Source organism: Amblyraja radiata, chromosome 18 (genome assembly GCF_010909765.2).
Source record: "Amblyraja radiata isolate CabotCenter1 chromosome 18, sAmbRad1.1.pri, whole genome shotgun sequence".
Lineage (NCBI taxonomy): Eukaryota > Metazoa > Chordata > Chondrichthyes > Rajiformes > Rajidae > Amblyraja > Amblyraja radiata.
The window spans coordinates 47,937,116-47,960,122 of NC_045973.1; the positions used below are offsets into that span (position 1 = coordinate 47,937,116).

Consider the following 23,007-nt stretch of genomic DNA (forward strand, 5'->3'; position numbering starts at 1 on the left):
AAATAAGTGTCACCGAAGAGTGCAGCTGGAAGCTAGAGGCCTAACCAGCTGGACACTTCCAGGGCTGTGCAGCCGCCACCCACTTCGGGTGAGTTCCAGGGCCGTGTAGCACACGACCAGGCCCAGTAGCCGCCACCGACGAAACGGAGTCAGCCCGGCTGGGAGAAAAGTTAGCCCGGTCGTGAGAGAAATCCGGCCGCGAGAGAAGTGGTCCGGCCAAGGAAAAAGCCCGGAAGAGAAGATCCGACAGCGAGAGAGACGCGGACCAGGCCCCGTGAGAGAAACGGGGCACAGCGCTTACCCAGCCTCGACGGCGGGGCGCAGTGTCAACAGCAGAGCAGCAGTGCCTGGTAGCAACCAGGTGAGCCGGAGAGCCAGCGATGAGCAGAGCAGCGGGACACAGCCCCGACAGGAGGAGCAGTGGGAGTCGACTGGGCAGCGAGGCAACAGCGATGGCTGAGCCAAAGGCCACAGCGGAGGTCCTGGATGGCCAGCAGCAGAAGTACCAGTGGGGACAGCTCGAGAGGTCGAGGATGCACCAGAGTCCACAGGCCAACAAGCTGGTGCGGTGGAATCCTTCACAATAAAAGCTGGACCGGTGAAATCCTTCACATTAAAAGCACTGATGAAGGAAATGCATGTTCTTTCTGTGAAATTTCAAACATTTGTAAACAATGATTTTTCTAAAACTATTTTCTATTGTAACAATGCTGTTGAAATGCAACAGTGTGAAATAGGCTTCTCCCAGTGGGAGTAATGGCAGCCGCACTCCTGATTTTGTTTTGTTCTTTTATTCTTTTCTATTGATATACACTACTGTTTTAATGTGGGGAATGGGCATAATATTAATACAGAACTGTGTTTTCTTATCCTGGAGAAGTCAGTTTGTCTGTACAGGAGATTTGTGTTTTCTTATCTTGGGGTAATCAGTGTTTTGTCTGTACAGATGATTGCCGCAGTTTGTTTTTTCTTCTCTCTCTTTGTTTTGTTTGAAGGGAGAGTAAGGTCAGGATAGAGACGTCTAGTCCAAGATAGAGACCTGTGGCCCTGGATAGAGCCCTATATCCGGGATAGATGCCTATATACCTGTGGACCCCTGTGTAGCTGTGGAAAGACCCCTATATAGCCATGGATGGACCATCTGTAGTCAGATGGGAGAAACCTAGACAGAGGAGCCAGTCTCCCAGAAGCCAGAATTAGTCTCCAGAAGACAGGATGCGCTGAGATGCAGCGAGAGGTAGGAGCCAGTCTCCAATCGCAGCAGAAGGCAACGAGACAGGCCCTTTGCTAGAGTTTGAGGTTAAAGTGGGTATTAGGGGGAGATGAGATGCAAGTAAAGTGAAAGGGGGAAATGTGATGTCTTTGTAATGTAATACATATATTGTGTAATATATAATGTAAATGTCAGTGCCCCTTGAGGCCAAAAGCAGAAGCTGGCAAATGTACCTGTGCCTCATGACTGAGGTCGAGTGACCTTCAAGATAAATAGCGGTCATTGCAGATTAAACAGATCTTACTCGGTGGCGACGTGTTTTCTTTGTGCTAGTCACAACAGGGCCTTACCTGGTCGCAAACCTTTACACTCTCCCTGTAACTCATGCCCACGAGTCTTGATATTTCATTTCCTTGTCAGTTTCATTTTTGTTTCCAGTCCATTCATAAATCCTTCTCTTCAAATACAGTGCCCTCCATAATGTTTGGGCCAAAGACCCATCATTTATTTATTTGCCTCTGTACTCCCCAATTTGAGATTTATAATAGCATCACTTGTGGTTAAAGTGCACATTGACGGCAGATAAAGCAAACCAATTCCAAAAGACGTGGTCTACATTTATGGACCTATTACAAGCATGAGGTGCAATAGTAATTTAAAAAATAAATAAATAAATAAATGGTATCAGGACCTGGCATTGGGAGATAAAACAACAAAAACAGACTTGATTGGTAGTCTTTCTGCGGAGTTTAATGTTATAATAGAGCGATTGTCCTTACTTTCTTTTTCTTTCTTTTCTAGGGTCTACTTTCTTACTTTACTTCCTTCTCTAACTTCTTTTCTAAGGGGCTTTTTTTCCCCAACACTCTCCTGCACTTCACAACTCTTGCGCACCTTCTTTACTTTCCTTACTTCTATCTTTTTCTTACAGCTTTAAAAAAAAAAAAATGAAGCGGTACAAAAAATGTATTAAGATATATGTGTTGTGTGTTATTGTAATTTACCGTACTTCTAATAAAAAAAATTAAAAAAAGTGCACATTGACAGATTTTAATGAAGGCCATTTTTATACATTTTGGTTTCCCCATGTAGAAATTACAGCAGTGTTTATACATAGTCCCCCCATTTCAGGGCACCACAATGTTTGGGACACAGTAATGTCATGTAAATGAAAGTAGTCATGTTTAATATTTTGTTGCATTACTGCTTGAAGTCTGCGATTCATGGACATCACCAATTGCTGGGTGTCTCCTCTGGTGATGCTCTGCTAGGCCTATTTGCCATGTGGCTGCTTGCAGTGTGGCTGCTTGCAGTGCAGCAGCTGCTGGCGCCAACAATGGCGGCCACGGTGTACTGCTCCTTGCTGTTTTGTATGTGTTTGTTTGTTTGTATCTTCTGTGAAAACCCTACAAAGATTACTTGCACGAGAGAGGTACTCACAATGGTCGGACATACGGTACCTCCAAACATCGTTCCGGATTTCTCTCACTCACTGGATTATTTCGACATATTCGTCGGCGGGGCTGTGGCTGCGTTCAAGGTCTTGAGACGGACGAGGACCCGTGGGAAGCGCTCTGGAGAACTCACCGACTCCGGCGACGAGGATCACGCACTTCACTCCCGAGCATATTCCTGGCAAACGTGCGATCTCTCAATAACAAAGTGGACGAACTGCAACTCCTACGCCGGACAAACAAGGACTTCTCTCGAGCCGCTGCCCTGTGTTTCACCGAGACCTGGCTTCCAACTTCACAGAGTGGATCGCGAAGTGGAGGCAGTGGGGAAATCAAGAGGTGGTGGAATATGCTTCTATACCAACCAGGACTGGTGCAGCAACATCACAATACTGTCAAATATCTGTTCTCCCAACATAGAATCCTTCTTTATAAACTGCAAACCCTTCTACTCTCCGAGGGAATTTAACTCCTTTATTCTTGCTGGAGTTTACCCCCCCCCCCCCCCCCCCCCCCCCAAGCCTGCGTACGTGAGGCGCAAACGCAACTCGCTGACCAGGTAATGAGGGTAGAGAGTGACTTCCCGGACTCTATGGTCATTGTTTTGGGGGACTTTAACAAAGATAAACTCAGCCGTGAGCTTCCAACGTACAGACTTCATGTTACCTGCCCCACCAGAGGGGAGAGAACACTCGATCACTGTTACACATCAATCAAGAACGCATATCATTGTTCCCCTGGTGGGTCTGGGTCTCTCTGACCATTGTCTAGTTCACCTTATTCCGACCTACAAGCAGAAACTAAAATCCGTTAAGCCTGTGGTCAGAACAACAAAAAGGTGGACAAGCGAGGGCATTGAGAACCTACAATCCTGCTTTGACTGCATGGATTGGAATGTGTTCAAGGAAGCAACCACAAGCCTCGATGAGTATTTAAGAAGGAACTGCAGATGCCGGAAAATTGAAGGTAGACAAAAGTGCTGGAGAAACTCAGCGGGTGCAGCAGCATCTATGGAGCGAAGGAAATAGGCAACGTTTCGGGCCGAAACCCTTCTTCAGTCTGAAAAGCCAGAAATCTCCAGAACCGGACAATGTTTCCCCCTTTACTCTCAAGCTCTGTGCCGAACAACTGGCACCAGTCTACACAGGCATTTTCAACCAGTCCCTGCTAATCTGTACTGTCCCTGCCTGCTTCAAAGTCTCCACTATTGTCCCTGTTCCCAAAAAGGCAAGGATTACTGGTCTTAACGACTACAGGCCTGTCGCACTGTAGTCATGAAGACCCTTGAAAGGCTTGTGCTAGCCAAGCTGAAAAATATCACGATCCCCCTGCTGGACCCTCTGCAATATGCATATCGGGCCAATAGATCTGTGGATGACGCAGTCAACCTGGGCCTGCACTTCATCCTACAGCACCTAGACCGCCAGGGGACCTATGCGAGGATTTTGTTTGTTGATTTTAGCTCTGCATTCAACACCATTGTGCCAAAGCTACTGCACTCCAAACTTTCCGAGTTGACTGTGCCTGAACCCCTCTGTCGGTGGATCACCAGCTTCCAGAGAGACAGGAAGCAGCATATGAGGCTGGGAAAGCACATCTCGGACCCGTAAACCCTCAGCATAGGAGCATCGCAAGGCTGCGTACTCTCCCCTCTCCTCTACTCTCTCTACACCAATGACTGCACCTCCACCGACTCCTCTGTCAAGCTTCTCAAGTTTGCGGACGACACAACCCTGATTGGACTGATCCAGGATGGGGAGGAATCTGTCCACGCTGGCTTCCTGGTGCCATCACAACAACCTGGAGCTCAATGCTCTTAAGACAGTGGAATTGATTGTAGACTTTAGGGAAGCTCCCCTTCCCCTCACCCCACTCACCATCAACAACACCACAGTCACATCTGTGGAGTCTTTTAAGTTCCTGGGAACCATCATCTCCAAGGACCTTAAATGGGGGGCTACCATCAACTCCACAGTCAAAAAGGCACAACAGAGGATGTACTTCCTGTGGCAGCTGAGGAAGCACAATCTGCCACAAGCAATGATGGACCAATTTTACACGGCCATAGTAGAGTCTGTCCTCACCTTCTCCATCATGGTCTGGTTTGGCTCAGCCACCAAGCAGGAAACCTGGCTGCAGCAAATCTTTCGATCTGCTGAAAAGGTTATTGGCTGCAACCTTCCCTTCATTGACGAACTGTACACTGCAAGGGCCAGGAAGCGAGCGGGTAAGATCATCTCCGACCCCTCTCACCCTGGCCACAAACTCTTTGAATCACTTCCCTCTGGAAGGAGACTCCGGACTCTCAAAGCTGCCACAGGCAGACATAAAAACTGCTGTTTTCCACGAGTAGTAGCTCTACTCAATAACCAAAAATCTGTAGCCTCCTTTTGCTCTGGTATTTTATTTAATTCAAATGTTTAATCAATAATGTTTTATGTATCATTCTTAACTGTCACTGTATGTCACTTGCGGGCGGAGCACCAAGGCATATTCCTTGTATGTGAATACTTGGCCAATAAACTTATTCATTCATTCTTATGCTCGTTTTGGGGGCTGGTCCCCTTCAGTTTTCTCTTCAGCATATAAAAGGCATGCTCAATTGGGTTCAATTCGGGTGGTTGACTTGGTCACTCAAGAATTTACTGTTTTTTAGCTTTGAAAAACTCATTTGTTGCTTCAGCAGTATGTTTGTGATCATAGTCTTGCTATGGAATGAACCACTGGCCAATGTGTTTTGAAGCATTTGTTTGAACTAGAGCAGATAGGATGCGTCTATACACTTCTGAATTCATTATGCTACTACATGTGCACAACCTTTTATCCGAAGATCCAAATAACGGAAACCTCCGAATAGCGGACATTTTTTCGGTCCTTGAAGAAAGGTCCTTGAAAACGTTCACCGAGGGCGGCCCGCAGAGGTGACAGCGGAACCTCCGGTCGGTCCTCGAAGAAAGGGGAACTAAATCCCCATTCATAAAAGAGAAGGTGAGGGTATATTGCACGGGAGGGTTAATAATTGACAATATGCTGCTGCCTGCCCGCTGAGTTAAAAAGTTCCCACGGTAGACTCACGATACACAGTGTATCGTGAGTCTTGCGTGGGAACTTTTTAACTCAGCGGGCAGGCAGCAGCAGATTGTCGCTCCCTTCAGTTTCACCCCACCTACACCCCTCTGCTTCCCGGCCATGTGTGTGACCCCTTCCCTCCCCTCTCCAGCTCCCCGCCCATTGCTCCGGCGCGGGGGCTTTGCACTGTCTTCACGTCGGCGATACCAGCAAGTCAGTGCCAGTCACCGGAGACGTCAGGACCAACGGGACACCGACCCCCAGGCCCACTGCAAGCACGGAGATCCCAGAGACCCACAGCCAACAGCAACTCCATCCCAGCCCCGCTCCAACTCCAGAGGAACACGTAGGGGCAGAAGCTGATGGTGTGCAAGGTACGTCTTGTTCTTGGGGTGGCGGATGAGGGGGCGCAGCTCGGGCTGTGGGCAAACTGCCACTTGTCGCCGTAGCGGCCCATCGGGGAGCGGATTCCTCTGGAGTTGGAGGGGGAGGGGGGTATTGTGCTGTTTGATCGCCCCCTGCTATCCCAGGGACAGGGAGACACAGCGGCTTTTTAGACTGGTGGGCAATCACTTCCAAAGTTCTGCCCACACAGTCAGTACACCTCTCCTACACTGTATTTCATACAAACATTTATTCTGCAAGAAAAAACTACATTGAAGACTCAAACTCGCGACCGAGTAACTGCCGGGATCAAGGCGCAAACTCGCGACCATGCGGATATGAGCCGAGCACTCTACCACTGAGCCAGCCATTAAAATCTACGCTAAAAAAAAATCCATTCCGAAGGCCGACAAATTCTGAATTACGAAAAGTGTCTGGTCCCAAGGCTTTCGGATAAAAGGTTGTGCACCTGTACCATCAGCAGTTTTATCATCAATGAAGATAAGTGAGCCAGTTCCTTCAGCAGCCATACATGCCTAGGCCTTAACACCCCCACCACCGTGTTTCACAGATGTGGTGGTATGCTTGGGCAGTTCCTTCTCTCCTCCATACTTTGTTCTTGTCATCACTCTGATATGTTAATCTTCATCTCATCTGTCCACAAGACCTTTTTCCAGAATTGTGGCTCCTCTTTTAAGTACTTCTTGGCAAACTGTAACCTGGCCATCCTATTTTTGCGGCTAACCAGTGCATCTTGCAGCATTGCCTCTGTATTTCTGTTCATGAAGTCTTCTGTGGACAGTGATCATTGACAAATCCACACCTGACTCCTGAAGAGTGTTTCTGATCTGTCGGACAGGTATTTGGGGATTTTTCTTTATTATAGAGAGAATTCTTCTGTCATCAGCTGTGGAGGTCTTCCTTGCCCTGCCAGTCCCTTTGTGATTAGTAAGCTCACCAGTGCTCCTTTTCTTCTTAATGATGTTCCAAACAGTTGATTTTGGTAAGTCTAAGGTTTGGCTGATGTCTTTAACAGTTTGATTCTTGTTTCTCAGTCTCATGATGGCTTATTTGACTTTATTGGCACAACTTTGGTCCTCATGTTGATGAACAGCAGTAAAAGTTTCCAAAGGTGATAGAAAGACTGGAGGAAGGGCTGGGTGTTGAGAGCTCTCTTATACCTGCAATAGGAGGCATTTAAAGACACCTGAACAATTACAAACACCTGTGACGCCATGTGTCCCAAACATGATGGTGCCCTGAAATGGGGGGACTATGTATAAAAATAGCTGTAATTTCTACATGGTGAAACCAAAATGTATGAAAATATCCTTTAATAAAATCTGACAATGTGCACTTTAACAACACATGATTTTTTTTTTCTATTACAAATCTCAAATTGTGGAGTACAGAGGCAAATAAATACATGATGGGTCTTTGTCCCAAACATTATGGAGGGCACTGTAGATGTGACCGATCATTATTCCTTTGTTGTTCAGAGAATTTACTCCTGACTGGAACATAATGTCAAAAAAAATGTTTGCAGGATACTTAAAAATTGCTTCAATCATTTTTGTAATGGTTACAGGTATTTTGTAAGTAAGCATACAGCCAATTTGAACTCATTGAGATCCCTACCAAAATGGTCAAGAACAGTTGAATTGTTAGACACAAAAAGCTGGAGTAACTCAGCGGGTCTGGCAGCATGTGTGGAGAAAAGGATCAGGTGACGTTTTGGGTCGGGATCCTTCTTTAGACTAAGAGTCAGGGGAGAGGGAACCGAAAGATATGAAAAGATACAATGAATGAAAGATATGCAAAAAGACAGATCAGAGCCAGCAATGATGATCATGAAAGGTGGAGCCCACAAAGGTCCATTGTTGGCTGTGGGGAAGGTGATAACGAGTGATACAAACAGTGAATCTCAGCAGGACGAGTGAAACTAGTACATTGCTCCTCAACGGTTGAACTGCTGTTAGTTTTGATTAAAGAGTAAGTGCCACAGAAGGTAGTTGAGGCCAGTTCATTGGCTATATTTAAGAGAGAGTAAGATGTGGCCCTTGTGGCTAAAGGGATCAGGGGGTATGGAGAGAAGGTAGGTACAGGATACTGAGTTGGATGATCAGCCATGATCATATTGAATGGCGGTGCAGGCTCGAAGGGCCGAATGGCCTACTCCACCTATTTTCTATGTTTCTATGTTTCTATGTGTTACAAGCCTCATAACTGTAGAATATATGAACAAAACACCCACTGTTGGCATTATACAATGTAGCTGCACCTAGTGGTTAGGCCACTCCTGCTATGCGAATCCTCGGCAACCCTGGGAAGGAGTCACGGGATATGGATGTGCCCTGGTATATAAGTCCTGACCTTCCCTCTCTCGATCTCTTGCTCTTCCGCTTCCTCTCACTTCATGAGAGTGTCCTGCCACCTCAGCATGAGCTAAACTGATCTCACGAGGCAACAGCCTCTCAACCACTACGACTACTATGTTAGAGTGCTAAACATCCATGTATTTCCAACCTACAATGCCTGAATAAAGAATCCATTTATTCACGACGTTTGCACCTCTACAACAGTATATTCTATCAGTTGTTATTTATTGCAATGAAAATTATTTTGCTTATTTTTTGTGCTTTTACTGAGTAAGTAATTATAAAATAGCTGCATATTTTATGAAGTGGTTTGTTGTAAATTTTGAATAAAGAACAAAGTGTAATTCATTCCCTGATATTTACAAGATTTTGCTTCTCCTAATTCTTCAACAGGCCAAAGGAAATCTGACTCTATCAGCTGATGTGAATATTATGCAACAGCAACAATACATTTTTGGTGACTTTACTGAGCGACTGTGGGCTTATTTGACCATACAGCAACTCTTAGACCAGCGGTAAAGTAATCTGAGATAATGCAATATCAAAACACAATCCAAAAACAATTGTCTACCCAATGCACAATAGTAATTAAAAGTCAATATTTTGGTTGTTTTGTCTTCATAAGCTGTTATCATTATTTTCCAATGTCTCCTAATTATTTTCACATAATATTGATTCCCTGAAGGCAAACAACACATGAATAGTTTACATAATTGCATGATTAGTTATTTATTTGGCCACAAAGCTATTAATTTCATGTGGTGACAATATGTCACCAAGTTAATTTCTATCATTCAAAGACACCAAATGCTGGAGTAGCTCAGGGGTCAGGCAGCATCCTAGAGAATATGGATTTTTGATTGCAATTAACATTCAGTCTGAAGAAGGGTCCTGACCCGATGTCCGCTAGGGATGCTGCCTGACCCGTTGAGTTACTCTAGCACCTTGTGTCTTTTTATGTAAACCAGCATCTGCAGTTCCTTGTTTCTATATTCTAATTTCTATCAATCATTGTGTTCAGGGTTTCTGCAAGAGCAGATGACAAGAAAAACCTCACAGATGAAATCCTGTCACTTTCGCTGAAATACAACTTTGTTACATCACTGACGTCAATGGTTGTTACAAAACCTGAGGATACCAAGGATAAAATCTTTGTGGCTGACAAGCCATCTGATGATGGTAATCTTTGTATAAATCACCCTTCATTAGGCCCTGATTTTGCAATTAGTTTTTATCTTAACTGTCTGCGTAGTATGCCTACGTTTAACTTTAAAAGCAAGATTTTTGATTACAATGAACATTTGCTTTATCAATTAAATAAAAATTAAACACATTTGTGATCTAAAAATGGAAGTAATTCTTCTGAAGCTAGATTTATGATCTCTTAAAATAATAAAACATTGAACTTTTACCACTAAATAACTTCTTAAACAAACCAAAACAGTCCACAATATCTGTGACTACAACAAAATGTGTTCATTTTATTAAAATGTCATTCATTTTAGAGTCATAGAGACATACAGCTTAGAAAGTTAGGCTCTTTGGCCTAACTTGCCCACACCGACCAATGTGTCCCATCAGCCTGCGTTTGGCCCATATCCCTCTAAAAATCCTATCTCTTCACCTGTCTAAATGTTTCTTAAATGTTGCAATAGTGCCTGCCTCAACTACCTCCTCTGGCCTCCTCTGGCAGCCCATACACCCTTTTGTGCAAAACGTTACCCCTCAGACTCCTATTAAATCTTTCCTCCTTCACCACATCTTCTCTTAAGTTGTTTCTACCTGTTATTATTTAACTAAAATGACTCCTCCATTTCTAAAAGATGGTGTGCTTTTCGGCACCCATTTCTTTCCCCAGAATGGGCTCTGTATCCAAACATGGCCTCAGCTTGTCTAAACCAAAACCTGGCACCTTTAACAAAGCATCATCTCTCTCAGTACAGCACTGACACAGCACACAAACACATGTACTCAAGTTAGACAGGCATGCACAATCCTCTGCCAGTAGCAATTGTTCTGTCTGTGTTATTTCTAAATATATTGATGATATTCTTTGCACAAGGCAATTTAACAATATTTTATTATCATTAGGGATTTCCATCTTTGTCAAACTGTATCCAATATTGCTTCTGAATAGGAAAGAATGACACTGGTAAGGAGTTACACGTCAGGATAGCGTATCAGCATAGTTCATGAGTAATATCTCTGGAGAAACTGGAAGGGAGGGGGGTGGGGCAGTGGGAGAGAGACAGAGAGTAAGACGGAGAGAGAGAAAGTCAGAGAGATCTAGATGAAATGTATATCATAGAATTAAAGTTGCCAAATAAAAAACTGCTTCAATAAACTGATCCTTTCACTTTGATTAAATTATATTTTTCAATCTGATGTTTGATTGTTTCAAAGAGCCACTTATCTATTGTTAGTGATGAATAATATTATTTTTGCCCCCCATTGATGTAATGCTTTAAAACAACTTGCCTGAGCTATCTTTTTGGTCCCGAACTACTGAAGCTAACAATAAATTTCAACTTTTTAGAAAATTATTTGATTCTTAAAAACTGTTGCTATTTTGGCAGCTGGAACTAATTACAAATACACGCCATGATCCTCTCCATTTCTTTTATTTTTCAGCGAGACCCGAGCGACAGAGATATTACGCTCCTCCCGCTTCTGTCCCATGTAAGTGTATCCTAAAGAGATCTGTGAAACCACTGCAAGAGCTGCTTTGTCAATTCAGATACGAGAAAGAAACCCACAGCATTGCTGCCTTGCTTACCGAGGTGTAAAAGATCAGGTTTTGTTGTCTTATCAGCAGGTTAAGCGAAAAAGTACTCTTCCTGGAGAAGAAGGAATGCCTGAGAAACAATAAAAGGCGGAATCGTAAAGAAGCACACATTTCTTCATTCACAGAACATAGAACAGTAACACTATCTATATTACTAAAACTCTGATCTTGACCGCTTTTGGCCCACTGCCATTTCCGACAGAACGCCGCCACCTACAGCCGTCATTTTTGGCCAACTCGCTCAGAGCCCACCTCTGCCTTACGGGTGCGGAGAATTTTTCCCATAAATTACAAATCAGAGAGATATTAATGTTTTTTTTAAATTCACCTTTCTCTCTGCTGCCCCTGCTGGAGGGAGGGGGAGGGACTATAAAACCAGGAAGTGGTGTGCCTCACTCAGTCTCTGCAAGATGGAGGAAGCCAAGGGTCACGTCTCTCTGAGCTCTGAATAACACTGAACAAATGTCTACAAAACTGTGAGTCCCCTTAATGTGGTTTGAAAATGAAAATATGGTTTATTTGAAGTAAAAAGGCCCTGCCTGCAAATGGTTGTTTGGGTGCTTTGGCTTGAGGTTGAAAGGCACTACTTACTGCAAATGGTGGCTTGAAGTTGAAAGGCACTACTTACTGCAAATGGTGGCTTGGGTGCTTTGGCTTGAGGTTGAAAGGCACTACTTACTGCAAATGGTGGCTTGGGTGCTCTGCTTGAAGTTGAAAGGCACTACTTACTGCAAATGGTGGCTTGGGTGCTTTGGCTTGAAGTTGAAAGGCACATCTTACTGCAAATGGTGACATGAAGTTGAAAGGCACCACTTACTGCAAATGGTGGCTTAGGTGCTTTGGCTTGAAGTTGAAATGCACTACTTACTGCAAATGGTGGCTTGGGTGCTTTGGCTTGAAGTTGACAGGCACTACTTACTGAAAAGGGTGGCTTGGGTGCCTTGGCTTCAAGTTGAATTGCACTACTTATTGCAAATGTTGGCTTGGGTGCTTTGGCTTTAAGTTGAAAGGCACAACTTACTGCAAATGGTGGCGGGTGCTTTGGCTTGAAGTTGAAAGGCACTACTTACTGCCAATCGTGGCGTGGGTGCATTGGCTTGAAGTTGAAAGGTACTACTTACTGCAAATGGTGGCATGAAGTTGAAAGGCACTATTTACTGCAAATGGTGGCTTGGGTGCTTTGGCTTGAAGTTGATAGGCACTACTTACTGCACATGGTGGCTGGGTTCTTTGGTTTGAAGTTGAAAGGCACTACTTACTGCAAATGGTGGCTTCGGAGCTTTGGCTTGAATTTGAAAGGAACTACTTACTGTAAATGGCGGTTTGGGTTCTTTGGCTTGAAGTTAAAAGGCACTACTGCAAATGCACTTACTTCCTGTTTGCACTGTATATTGATTTTAGATAAAATGCTACCACTTACGGCTGTGATATTTGGCCATCTTACTCAGTCCCCCTCCGCTGAGCAGGTGCAGAGAATTCTTCCCATCAATGAAAAATAAAAGTGTTATTAATGTTTAAAAAATGTTGAGAATCTCTCAACCCTGCACCCTGCTTGAAGTGGTAGGAAACTGCAATTGAATTCGGTGGCATTGCACCCTGCTTGAAGTTGTAAGAAACTGCGCTTGAATTTGGTGGCCTTGCACCCTGCTTGAAATGGTAGGAACATGGATTTGAATATGGTGGCCTTACACCCTGCTTGAAAAGGAATTTCAATGAATAGTCATGAGTCAACTGCCAGCCCACCAGCCGTGAGTAAGCTGCCAGCAGATCAGGCTTGAGGGAAGCCTCAAGAACCCATACCAGCACTCCAGAAAGCCCCCCCACTGGCCAACAATATTTTGAATTGGTGGAGAGGTGGAATATTGCGTCGGGGAACCAGCCCTCCCGTGTGAACATGGGACCCAACGGGTCCCACTTAGTCTAGTACTAACTATAACTGTACTAAACATGATGCGAATTTAAACTGCTCATCTGCCTGCACATGGTCTATATCCCTTAATTCCCTTCCTGTTCACCTGGCTCTATAAATGCCTCTTAGATGTTGCTATCATATCTGCTACCACTTTCACACGTGTGTACACAAGTCCCTGTGTAAGAAATAACTTGTCTGCCAAATCTCCCTTAAACTTTCCCTCTCTCACCTTAAAGCTATGCCCTCTAGTACGACATTCTGACTATGACAACCTACACTTTCTATGCCTCTCAGAATGGTATAAACGTCTGTCAGGTTGCCCTCTGAGTCGCCGGAGAAAGCAATACCAGTTTAAGAAAGAAATTAGAAAAGTTAAGAAAGAAATTAGAAAAGCTAAAGGAAGATATGAGGTTGCTTTGGCAAGTAAGGTGAAAGTAAATCCAAAGGGTTTCTACAGCTATATTAATAGTAAAATGATAACGAGGGATAAAATTGGTCCATAAATTGGATAGTTATATGGACGGGAAAGGAATGGAGGGTTATGGTCTGAGCGCAGGTATATGGGACTAGGGGAGAATACGTGTTCGGCACGGACTAGAAGGGTCGAGATGGCCTGTTTCCGTGCTGTAATTGTTATATGGTTATATGGTTATAAGAGAGTCAGAGTGGACAGCTATGTGCAGAGTCAAAAGAGATGGGGGAGATATTGAACAATTTCTTTTCTTCGGTATTCACCAAGGAGAAGGATATTGTATTATGTGAGGTAAGGGAAACAAGTAGGGCAGCTATGGAAACTATGAGGATCAAAGAAGAGGAAGTATTGACAATTTTGAAAAATATATATGTGTATAAGTCTCCAGGTCCTGACAGGACATTCCCAAGGACATTGAGGGAATTTAGTATAGAAATAGCAGGGGCTATGACAGAAATATTTCAAATGCCATTAGAAACGGGAATGGTGCCGGAGGATTGGCGTACTGCGCATGTTCCATTGTTTAAAAAGGTTTCTAAGCGTAAACCTAGCAATTATAGACCTGTTAGTTTGACGTCAATGGTGGGCAAATTAATGGAAAGGATACTTAGAGATAATATATATAATCATCTGGATAAACGGTCTGATTAGGAACCGTGAACATGGATTTGTGCCTGGAAAGTCATGTTTGACTAATCTTCTTGAGTTTTTTGAAGAGGTTACTGGGGAAATTGATGAGGGTAAAGTGGTGGATGTTGTCTATATGGACATCAGTAAGGCCTTTGACAAGGTTGCACATGGAAGGTTGGTTAAGAAGGTTCAATTGTTGGGTATTAATAGTGGAGTAGCAAGATGGATTCTACAGTGGCTGAATGGGAGATACCAGAGAGTAATGGAGGATAACTGTTTGTCAGGTTGGAGGCCGGTGACTAGTGGGGCGCCTCAGGGATCTGTGTTGGGTCCACTGTTGTTTGTCATATACATCAATGATCTGGATGATGGTGTGGTAAATTGAATTAATAAGTATGCAGATGATACTAAGATAGATGGTGTTGTGGATAATGAAGTAGATTTTCAAAGTCTACAGAGAGATTTAGGCCATTTGGAAGAGTGGGCTGAAAGAGGTGCTACATCTTGGTAGATCAAATCAAATTAGGACGTACATGGTAAATGGTAGCGAATTGAGGAATGCAATAGAACAGAGGGATCTAGGAATAACTGCATAGTTCCCTGAAGGTGGATTCACATGTAGATAGGGTGGTAAAGAAAGCTTTTGGTGTGCTGGCCTTTATAAATCAGAGCATTGAGTATAGAATTAAAATTGTACAAAGCATTGGTGAGGCCAATTCTGGAATATGGTGTACAATTCTGGTCGCCAAATTATAGGAAAGATGTAAACAAATAAGATTAAATGAGACCAGTCTGAAGAAGGGTTTCGGCCCGAAACGTCGCCTATTTCCTTCGCTCCATAGATGCTGCTGCACCCGCTGAGTTTCCCCAGCAATTTTGTGTACCTAAGATTAAATGAGAACTTACCAGTTTGAAGTTTGATCTTTATTTTATGAGGAGTAACGTTGAGGGTTTACGTGAAGACCCCGCCAGTACGCATGCGTGTCAATCTTCAAAGCAGCGGTGTGAAATCACAGGCAACGGTTATTGAACTAAACATAGTAAGATAAGAGAAACTAGAATACCAGTTGACCTTTATGATAGAGGGTGGGCGTGGAGGGCACGTAATCCCTCAACGTTACTCCTCATAAAATAAAGATCAAACTTCAAACTGGTAAGTTCTCATTTAACTTACTATTTTACTTCGGAGTCACATGAGTGACTACGTGAAGATTTTAAAGCTCTGTGATTTCATACCGTGGAAATGAGTCCAGGTGCCACCGGCACCAATATGAAGCTGCTGGCTCCACCGCCAGCGGCTCGAAAGGCGAATTCATCGCTACCCGCATTCCGAGCGGGTTCCCTTACTCCGTGGGCGGGATTTCCCGAGGTCGTGACCGGGATTCCCTGTAGTCTGTGACTGGGGTTCCCCCCTCCGTCCGGACTTTGCCCCGGACTTTAGCAGGACCTCTAAGTAGAGGTTCCTGCAGGAAGACATAACCTGGAAAAAGTTTTTAAAAACTTACCTTCAGGTGTGACCGCTGGCAGGAGCATCGCCCCCCCCCCCCCCCCCACCAGACGATATGACACGCATGCGTGCTGGCGGGGTCTTCAAGTAGTCACTCACGTGACTCCGAAGTAAAATAGAGAGAATAAAGAGGAGATTTACTCTAATTTCCCTGGGTTTCAGCACCTAAGTTACAGAGAAAGGTTGACCAAGATATGTCTTTATTCTTTGGAGCGCAGAAGGTTAAGGGGGGACTTGATAGAGGTCTTTAAAATTATGAGTGGGATAGACAAAGTTGACGTGGATAAGCTTTTTCCATTGAGAGTAGGGAAGATTCAAACTAGAGGACATGATTTGAGAATTAAGGGACACAAGTTTAGGGGTAACATGAGGAGGAACTTCTTTACTCAGAGAATGGTAGCTGTGTGGAATGAGCTTCCAGTGGAAGTGGTGGAGGCAGGTTAAATTTTATAATTTAAAAATATATTGGATAGGTATATGGACGGTAAAGGAATGGAGGGTTATGGTCTGAGTGCAGGTAGATGGGATTAGGTGAGAGTAAGTGTTCGGCACGGACTAGAAGGGCCGAGATGGCCTTTTTCCGTGCTGTAATTGTTATATGGTTATATGGTTTATCTAACCTCTCCTTGTAGCTAATACCGTCCAACCTAAGTCACGTCTTGATAAACCTCCGCTGCACTCTCTCCAAAACTCCCACATTCTTCATGAAATCAGTGCCTGAAACTGCACACAATATTTCAAATGTGCCAAAGCAAAGTTTTATATACCTGCAACATGATTTCCTGATCTTTATAGAAACACATAAAATAGGTGCAGGAGGAGGCCATTTGGCCCTTCGAACCAGCACCGCCATTCATTGTGATCATGGCTGATCATTGCCTATCAATAACCCGTGCCTGGCTTCTCCCCATATCCCTTGATTCCACTAGCCCCTAGAGCTCTATCTAACTCTCTCTTAAATCCATCCAGTGATTTGGCCTCCACTGCCCTCTGTGGCAGGAAATTCCATAAATTCACAACTCTATGGGTGAAAAAGTTTTTTCTCACCTCAGTCTTAAATGACCACCACTTTATTCTAAGACTGTGGCCCCTGGTTCTGGACTCGCCCAACATTGGGAACATTTTTCCTGCATCTAGCTTGTCCAGTCTTTTTATAATTTTATATGTTTCTATAAGATCCCCCCGCATCCTTCTAAACTGCAGTGAATACAAGCCTAATTTTTTCAATCTTTCCTCATATGACAGTCCCGCCATCCCAGAGATCAATCTCGTGAATCTACGCTGCACTGCCTCAATCACAAGGATGTCCTTCCTCAAATTAGGAGACCAAAACTGTACACAATACTCCAGATGTGGTCTCACCAGAGCCCGATACCACTGCAGAAGAACCTCTTTACTCCTATACTGAAATCCTCTTGTTATGAAGGTCAACATTCCATTAGCTTTCTTCGCTGCCTGCTGTACCTGCACGCTAACTTTCAGTGACCGGTGTACAAGGACACCCAGGTCTCGCTGCACCTCCCCCTTACCTGCCTTTTTTTAACCACCCTATCTAATTGTGCTGCCACCTTCAGGGAACTACTGACTTGCACACTGATCAATCAATACAGAACTTCTAGTTATATGATGACACTTCAGAAAAGTAATCATTTACTTCATTGAGTTTCTTTCGTGCTTAATTGGTAATTTAAATAAAGTGAACTAGAACATTTAGTTGGACAAGTTGATAAGGAAATTATCGTATGCCATACATATGTGGGCGGCACGGTGGTGCAGTGGTAGAGTTGCTGCTTTACAGTTCCAGGGACCCGGGTTCAATCCTGACTACAGGTGATGTCAGTACGGAGTTTGTAAACTCTCCCCGTGACCATATGGGTTTTCTCCGGAAGCTCCAGTTTCCTCCCACACTCCAAAGATGTCCAGGTTTGTCGGTTAATTGACTTTGGTAAAATTGTAAATTGTCCCTCATGTGTGCAGGATCATGTTAGTGTACGGGGATCACTGGTTGGCACGGACACGGTGGGCCGAAGGGCCTGTTTCCGCACTGTATCACTGTAAACTAAACATCATAGTGTTGATCAAAGAATGGAAAATAGAATACATTATGTGTTTGCAAGAGTTTTGTTTAAAGAATAAATAAGTACATTTCTGACAATGTAGCAGATTAAACTTGTAACTGTACAAATTCAGTAAGATCCGCAAAAACACAACCAAGAACGGTTTAAGAAGGAACTGCAGATGCTAAAAAATCGAAGGTACACAAAAATACTGGAGAAACTCAGCGGGTGCAGCAGCATCTATGGAGTGAAGGAATGGTTTGATTTGACAATCCGTTCTGATGTGTAGTCTCTTGGTGCTGGGGAGAGGGCCTGCAATATTGTAAGATTATTTTGAAACACACCGAATCGTTTAATGTTTCTGGAGATGTGGGCAAAATGTCCACATTATTTTTTTTGTTGAACACAGCTTGCCTGCAGATTTTTCCCGCTATGAGGCAGCATAAATTATTTTCAAAAGCAATTACGTTTCTATTGACATGCCTGGCACAGTTTATTATATCATTGTAACCTAGACGATGCAGCAGGGAAGTTCAGTGATGAAATATCTTAAACTATTTTAGTTTTTGGATTAAATATTAATTGCCATTTTTTATTCTCCACAGCTTCATCCTACACATATGGTAAGGCACAATTTTAATTCTTTCTTGTTTCACATTGCTGAACTAACACACCTTTCAAATGTGTCAATTCACATTTTAATCTCACAGGCAGAAAAATATTAGGTGATCCATCGAGACTGCTGCCTGCTCATAATGTGAGCATCATGTTTAACTATTTCCTCTCTTATTCCTCTTATACAGACATGTAGGCAAAATACAATGCTCAGCACCGATCAGGGAAAATATTATGGAGAATTTTGCACCGATTCCTTCATCAAGGACCTAGTTTTAAAGCTTTAAAGTCATTCAATTTTTATATGACCCATATTTTGCTTGGGCAGCTTCCAGCCCAGTGGTATGAATTTGGATTTCTCTAACTTCAAGTAACCCCGGCATTCCCCTCTCTCTATCACTCCTCCACCCAAGTTGCACCAGCTTCTCGTTTTCACCACACAAACAGCTAACAATGGCCTGTTTCCTTTATCATTTTCACTTTTTTGCATATCTCTCATTTAATGTTCTTTATCTCTCTACATCATCGTTTATATCTCTTGTTTCCCTTTTCCCTAACTAGTCTGAAGAAGGGTCTCAACCCGAAACGTTACCCATTCCTTCTCTCCAGAGATGCTGCCTGTCCCGCTGAGTTACTCCAGCTTTTTGTGTCTTATCTCCTGTCAATGACTAGTCTAGCTCAGTCTTGAAGATGAATAGTCACTATGCTCCACATAATCAAGAAGGATTGCCTAAAGAGCGAATCTGTTGTGGCAGATACACCGTTTAGACCCATCTTCCTAATCTGTGGAGCGGAAATATATCTATATTTTTAATCAGTTTATCAGGATATTGCTAAAGTCCTTGGGCATATCTGAACAGTGCTGATTCTTCAAGCTAGAATTCATTTCTCTAGTTTTCTTCAGGACTTTTTTGGAATATGTGACATCATCGCTTTGGAAGCAGATAAAAGTTGGATGCACAATAATAAATTTGATTTACCCATAAAAACATTGTCTATTATCCACGACACGAAACCGTCTTCATTTCCAGAGGGCAGTCAGCTAGTTTTTTTAGTTGCTTTTGTCTCTCCCACTTCTCTGTTGTTCTCCTCCGAGTTAAATGTCTTCCATGCTTAGAATTTCTTCTAGAGTCAGAGTTTCACAGCCTGGAAACAGGCCCTTCGGCCCAACTTGCCTTCACCGGCCAATATGTCCCATTGACACTAGTCCCACCTTGCCTGCAATTGGCCCACATCCCCCTAAACATGTCCTATCCATGTACCTGTCTAAATGTTTCTTAAAAGTTGCAATAGTACCTGCCTCAACTACCTCCTCCGACAGCTCGTTCCATACACCAACTACCCTTTGTGTGAAAAACTTCTGGTTCCTATTAAATCTTTCCCTCCTCACCTTAAACCTATGTCATTTGGTTCTCGATTCCCCTACTCTTGGCAAGTAAGAAAGAAGAAGCTGTTTAATTAGATTTAGCACTCGTTCTCATCTGGTTAAACCCATTCTTGATTTTGTTGTGTGATCTTCTAATCGTTGACACCTTTTTTAAAAGTTTGAATTTATTTGACCTCAGATTGCGTATTAGATAAACTATCGTCAGAAGTTTCCATCTTTTTAGGAAAGAATTGTACGGCATCAATTATGTTAAAAGTGTTGAGGAATGGACTGGTCTGCGATATTGTAAAATTTATATTTACAGAAGTTAAAAATAGTAACAATGTGCTATTTTAAATGCAAGGTTGCGTATTGGTAAATTGTTGTTTAACAAGCATTAGAGAGCCATGGGGTTACAGATATGGTTCAACCCATATTGTAGCATGGAAACAGGCCCTTCAACCGAACTCATCCATGCTGACCAAGATGAACCTTCTAAGCTGGTCCCATTTATCCACATTTGGCCCTGACCCCTCATAAGTCCTCAATCACGGACAGTAAGCATGCAGGTACAGCAGGCATTGAAGTAAGAAAGCTAATGGCATGTTGGCCATAGCAAGAGCATTTCAGTATAGGAGCAAAGAGGTGAAAGAATGGATCGACTGGTCTTATATTCACTGGAATTTAGGACGAGAGGGGATCTGATAGATACATATAAAATTCTTAAGGGATTGGACAGGCTGGATGCAGGAAAAATGTTCCCCATTTTGGGGGAGTCCAGAACCAGGGGTCACAGTCTAAGAATAAGTGGTAGGCCAATTAGGACTGAGTTGATGAAAAACATTTTCAGCCGGAGAGTTGTGAATCTGTGGAATTCTCTGCCATAGAAGGCAGTAGAGGCCAATGCACTGGATGTATTCAAGATAAAGTTAGATATAGCTCTTAGGGCTAACGGAATCAAGGGATATGGGGAGAAAGCAATAACAGGGTAGTACTGATTCTGGATGATCAACCTTGATCATATTGATTGATGGGCCGAATGGCCTACTCCTGCACCTATTTTCTATGTTTCTATAACCTTACCTATCCTTGTATCTGGCCTTGTCTTTTTAAATGCTGTTGTATTACCTGCCTCAACTACCTCCTTTCACAGCACAATCCATATACCCACCGCCCTCTGAGTATTAGAAAAGTACCCTTCTTATTCCTATTAAATCTTTCCCCTCTCAACGTAAACCTTTGACTGTGCATTAACCCTATCTATTCCCCTCATGTAGCCTATTATTTGGCAAGCGGCACTGTATCATATTTTCCAAAAGCATTGAACAAATAAGCTAAACAGACCAGGGGGTCCCAGTCTCAGTCCTTGGTACAACAATTAACTACAGCTCTGCTGCAGTGGGAAGAGAAAATGAAGCAAGGATGATTGCAGCTTAGCTGGTACGAGTATGTCTACCAATGTCAGACTGCTGTGGCAATAATTCTGCACTGTGATGCTGAACACAGTTTTTAAAAAGTTGCAGGTAATCGGATCCTTGTTCAATGTGTGAAGAAAAGTTACTTGGATACGACACCAGAGATCACGAGGAACTCTTTCCCCTATCAAATCCTTGGTAATCCCACTCACACATGGTTTAATACCTTGAGGAGAGCAGGCGGTCATAATTGTCACACCATCAATTAGACACAACATGTATCAATGCTGATATCCAAACTTCACCACAATGTTTTATTGCTGCAAAAATTATCTAACTATTGTCATCTGTCATATAATGAATGTTATCCATAATTGATGCACAGATTATAAAGTGCGGTGAACTATGATAATCAAATTCAATATTTTTACTGCTTTTAGAAATGTTGTTGGGGAAAGAGCACAACAAGATGATATTGTGTTGATTAATGTAGTCCTTTATGGCCTTGGATTCAATTGCAATAACTACACCAGCCGTTTGAAGGTCCAATTTTCTAAAGCATTTCATAAAATTATGTAATATCATAATAGTTTATTAAACCCTGATTTATTGACATCTTCAGAAATTATAGCGACAGGAAATAACTGGGTTTCTTTCAAGATTCTAAGAATAATTTAGTTGAAGTGCCACGGTCACAAAAATTGTTTTATGGAAAATTCAAAGTTCTAAAACTTTACTCCTCTTTGAAGTTGACAGTGATCCCCATTTCGTCATTTCAACCAACAACCACAGAGATGCCGTTTGTTTCAACATTGATGGGAAGCCTGGTTCAGTCCTAAACTTGATCTCGGATCCACACACCGGTAAGTCTGCACTCTGCCTTCGATACGATACAATGCAAGGAGGGAAATTGGTCTGCCAACAGTGATAAAATGCAACAAGATTCATGTCACAAGAAAGAAAAACATAGCTGTGAATATTCAGCAATTCAAAATGCACCTTGACTCAGTGGTGACTAGAGAGCAAACATTGATGGCAGCCCGTCAAAGTAAGACAAAATCCGGAAAAATATTATAATGAAGTAAATGGTACACACAATTAAGATTAGGGATTTATTAAAAATAAATGCAGGGGTAGGCCATTCGGCCCTTCGAGCCAGCACCGCCATTAAACATAATCATGGCTGATCATCTAAAATCAGTACCCTGTTACAGCTTTTTCCCCATATCCCTTGATTCCTTAGGTCCTAAGAGCTAAATCTAACTCCCTCTTGAAAACATCCAGTGAATTGGCCTCCACTGCCTCTTTGGCAGTGAATTCCACGATTCACAACTCTCTGGGTGAATTTTTTTTTCCTCACCTCTTTCCTAAACCCCTTATTCTTAAACTGTGACCCCTTGTTCTGGACTTCCCCAAAATCAGGAAAATGTTTCCTGCATCTTGTCTGTCCATGAATGTTATATGTTTCTATATGATCCCCTCTCATTCTTCTAAATTCCAGTGAATACAAGCCCAGTCGACCCATTCTTTGATCATACGTCAGTCCCACTATCTACACAGAATCGTTCCCATAAGTCCAGGCAGGGCTGTAGGTTAACCTGGCGGGACAGGCAGAGTTGAACTGGGTTTAGCGCTGCTTCTCTGCGCTGGCTGTGGACCTGGAGGCACCGCTCCTGTGTGACTCCCGATGTCTCTGGCACCCCTGGGCGTGGGGAGGGGAGGGACACTCGGGTGGAGACGGGGATGGTCC

The 23,007-nt window shown here is 43.2% G+C and overlaps 1 protein-coding gene across 2 annotated transcripts in view; it reads left to right on the forward strand.

The window, feature by feature from the left end:
- Nucleotides 1–23,007, forward strand: part of LOC116983508 (inter-alpha-trypsin inhibitor heavy chain H3-like) — a 71,072-nt gene that overhangs the window by 38,202 nt on the left and 9,863 nt on the right. For both annotated transcript variants that reach the window (XM_033037323.1, XM_033037322.1), the window contains exons 14-18: nucleotides 8,892–9,013; nucleotides 9,520–9,677; nucleotides 11,130–11,177; nucleotides 18,467–18,484; nucleotides 22,007–22,120. In XM_033037323.1, the coding sequence (XP_032893214.1) occupies nucleotides 8,892–9,013; nucleotides 9,520–9,677; nucleotides 11,130–11,177; nucleotides 18,467–18,484; nucleotides 22,007–22,120 (460 nt within the window). The remainder of the gene's footprint in view (nucleotides 1–8,891; nucleotides 9,014–9,519; nucleotides 9,678–11,129; nucleotides 11,178–18,466; nucleotides 18,485–22,006; nucleotides 22,121–23,007) is intronic.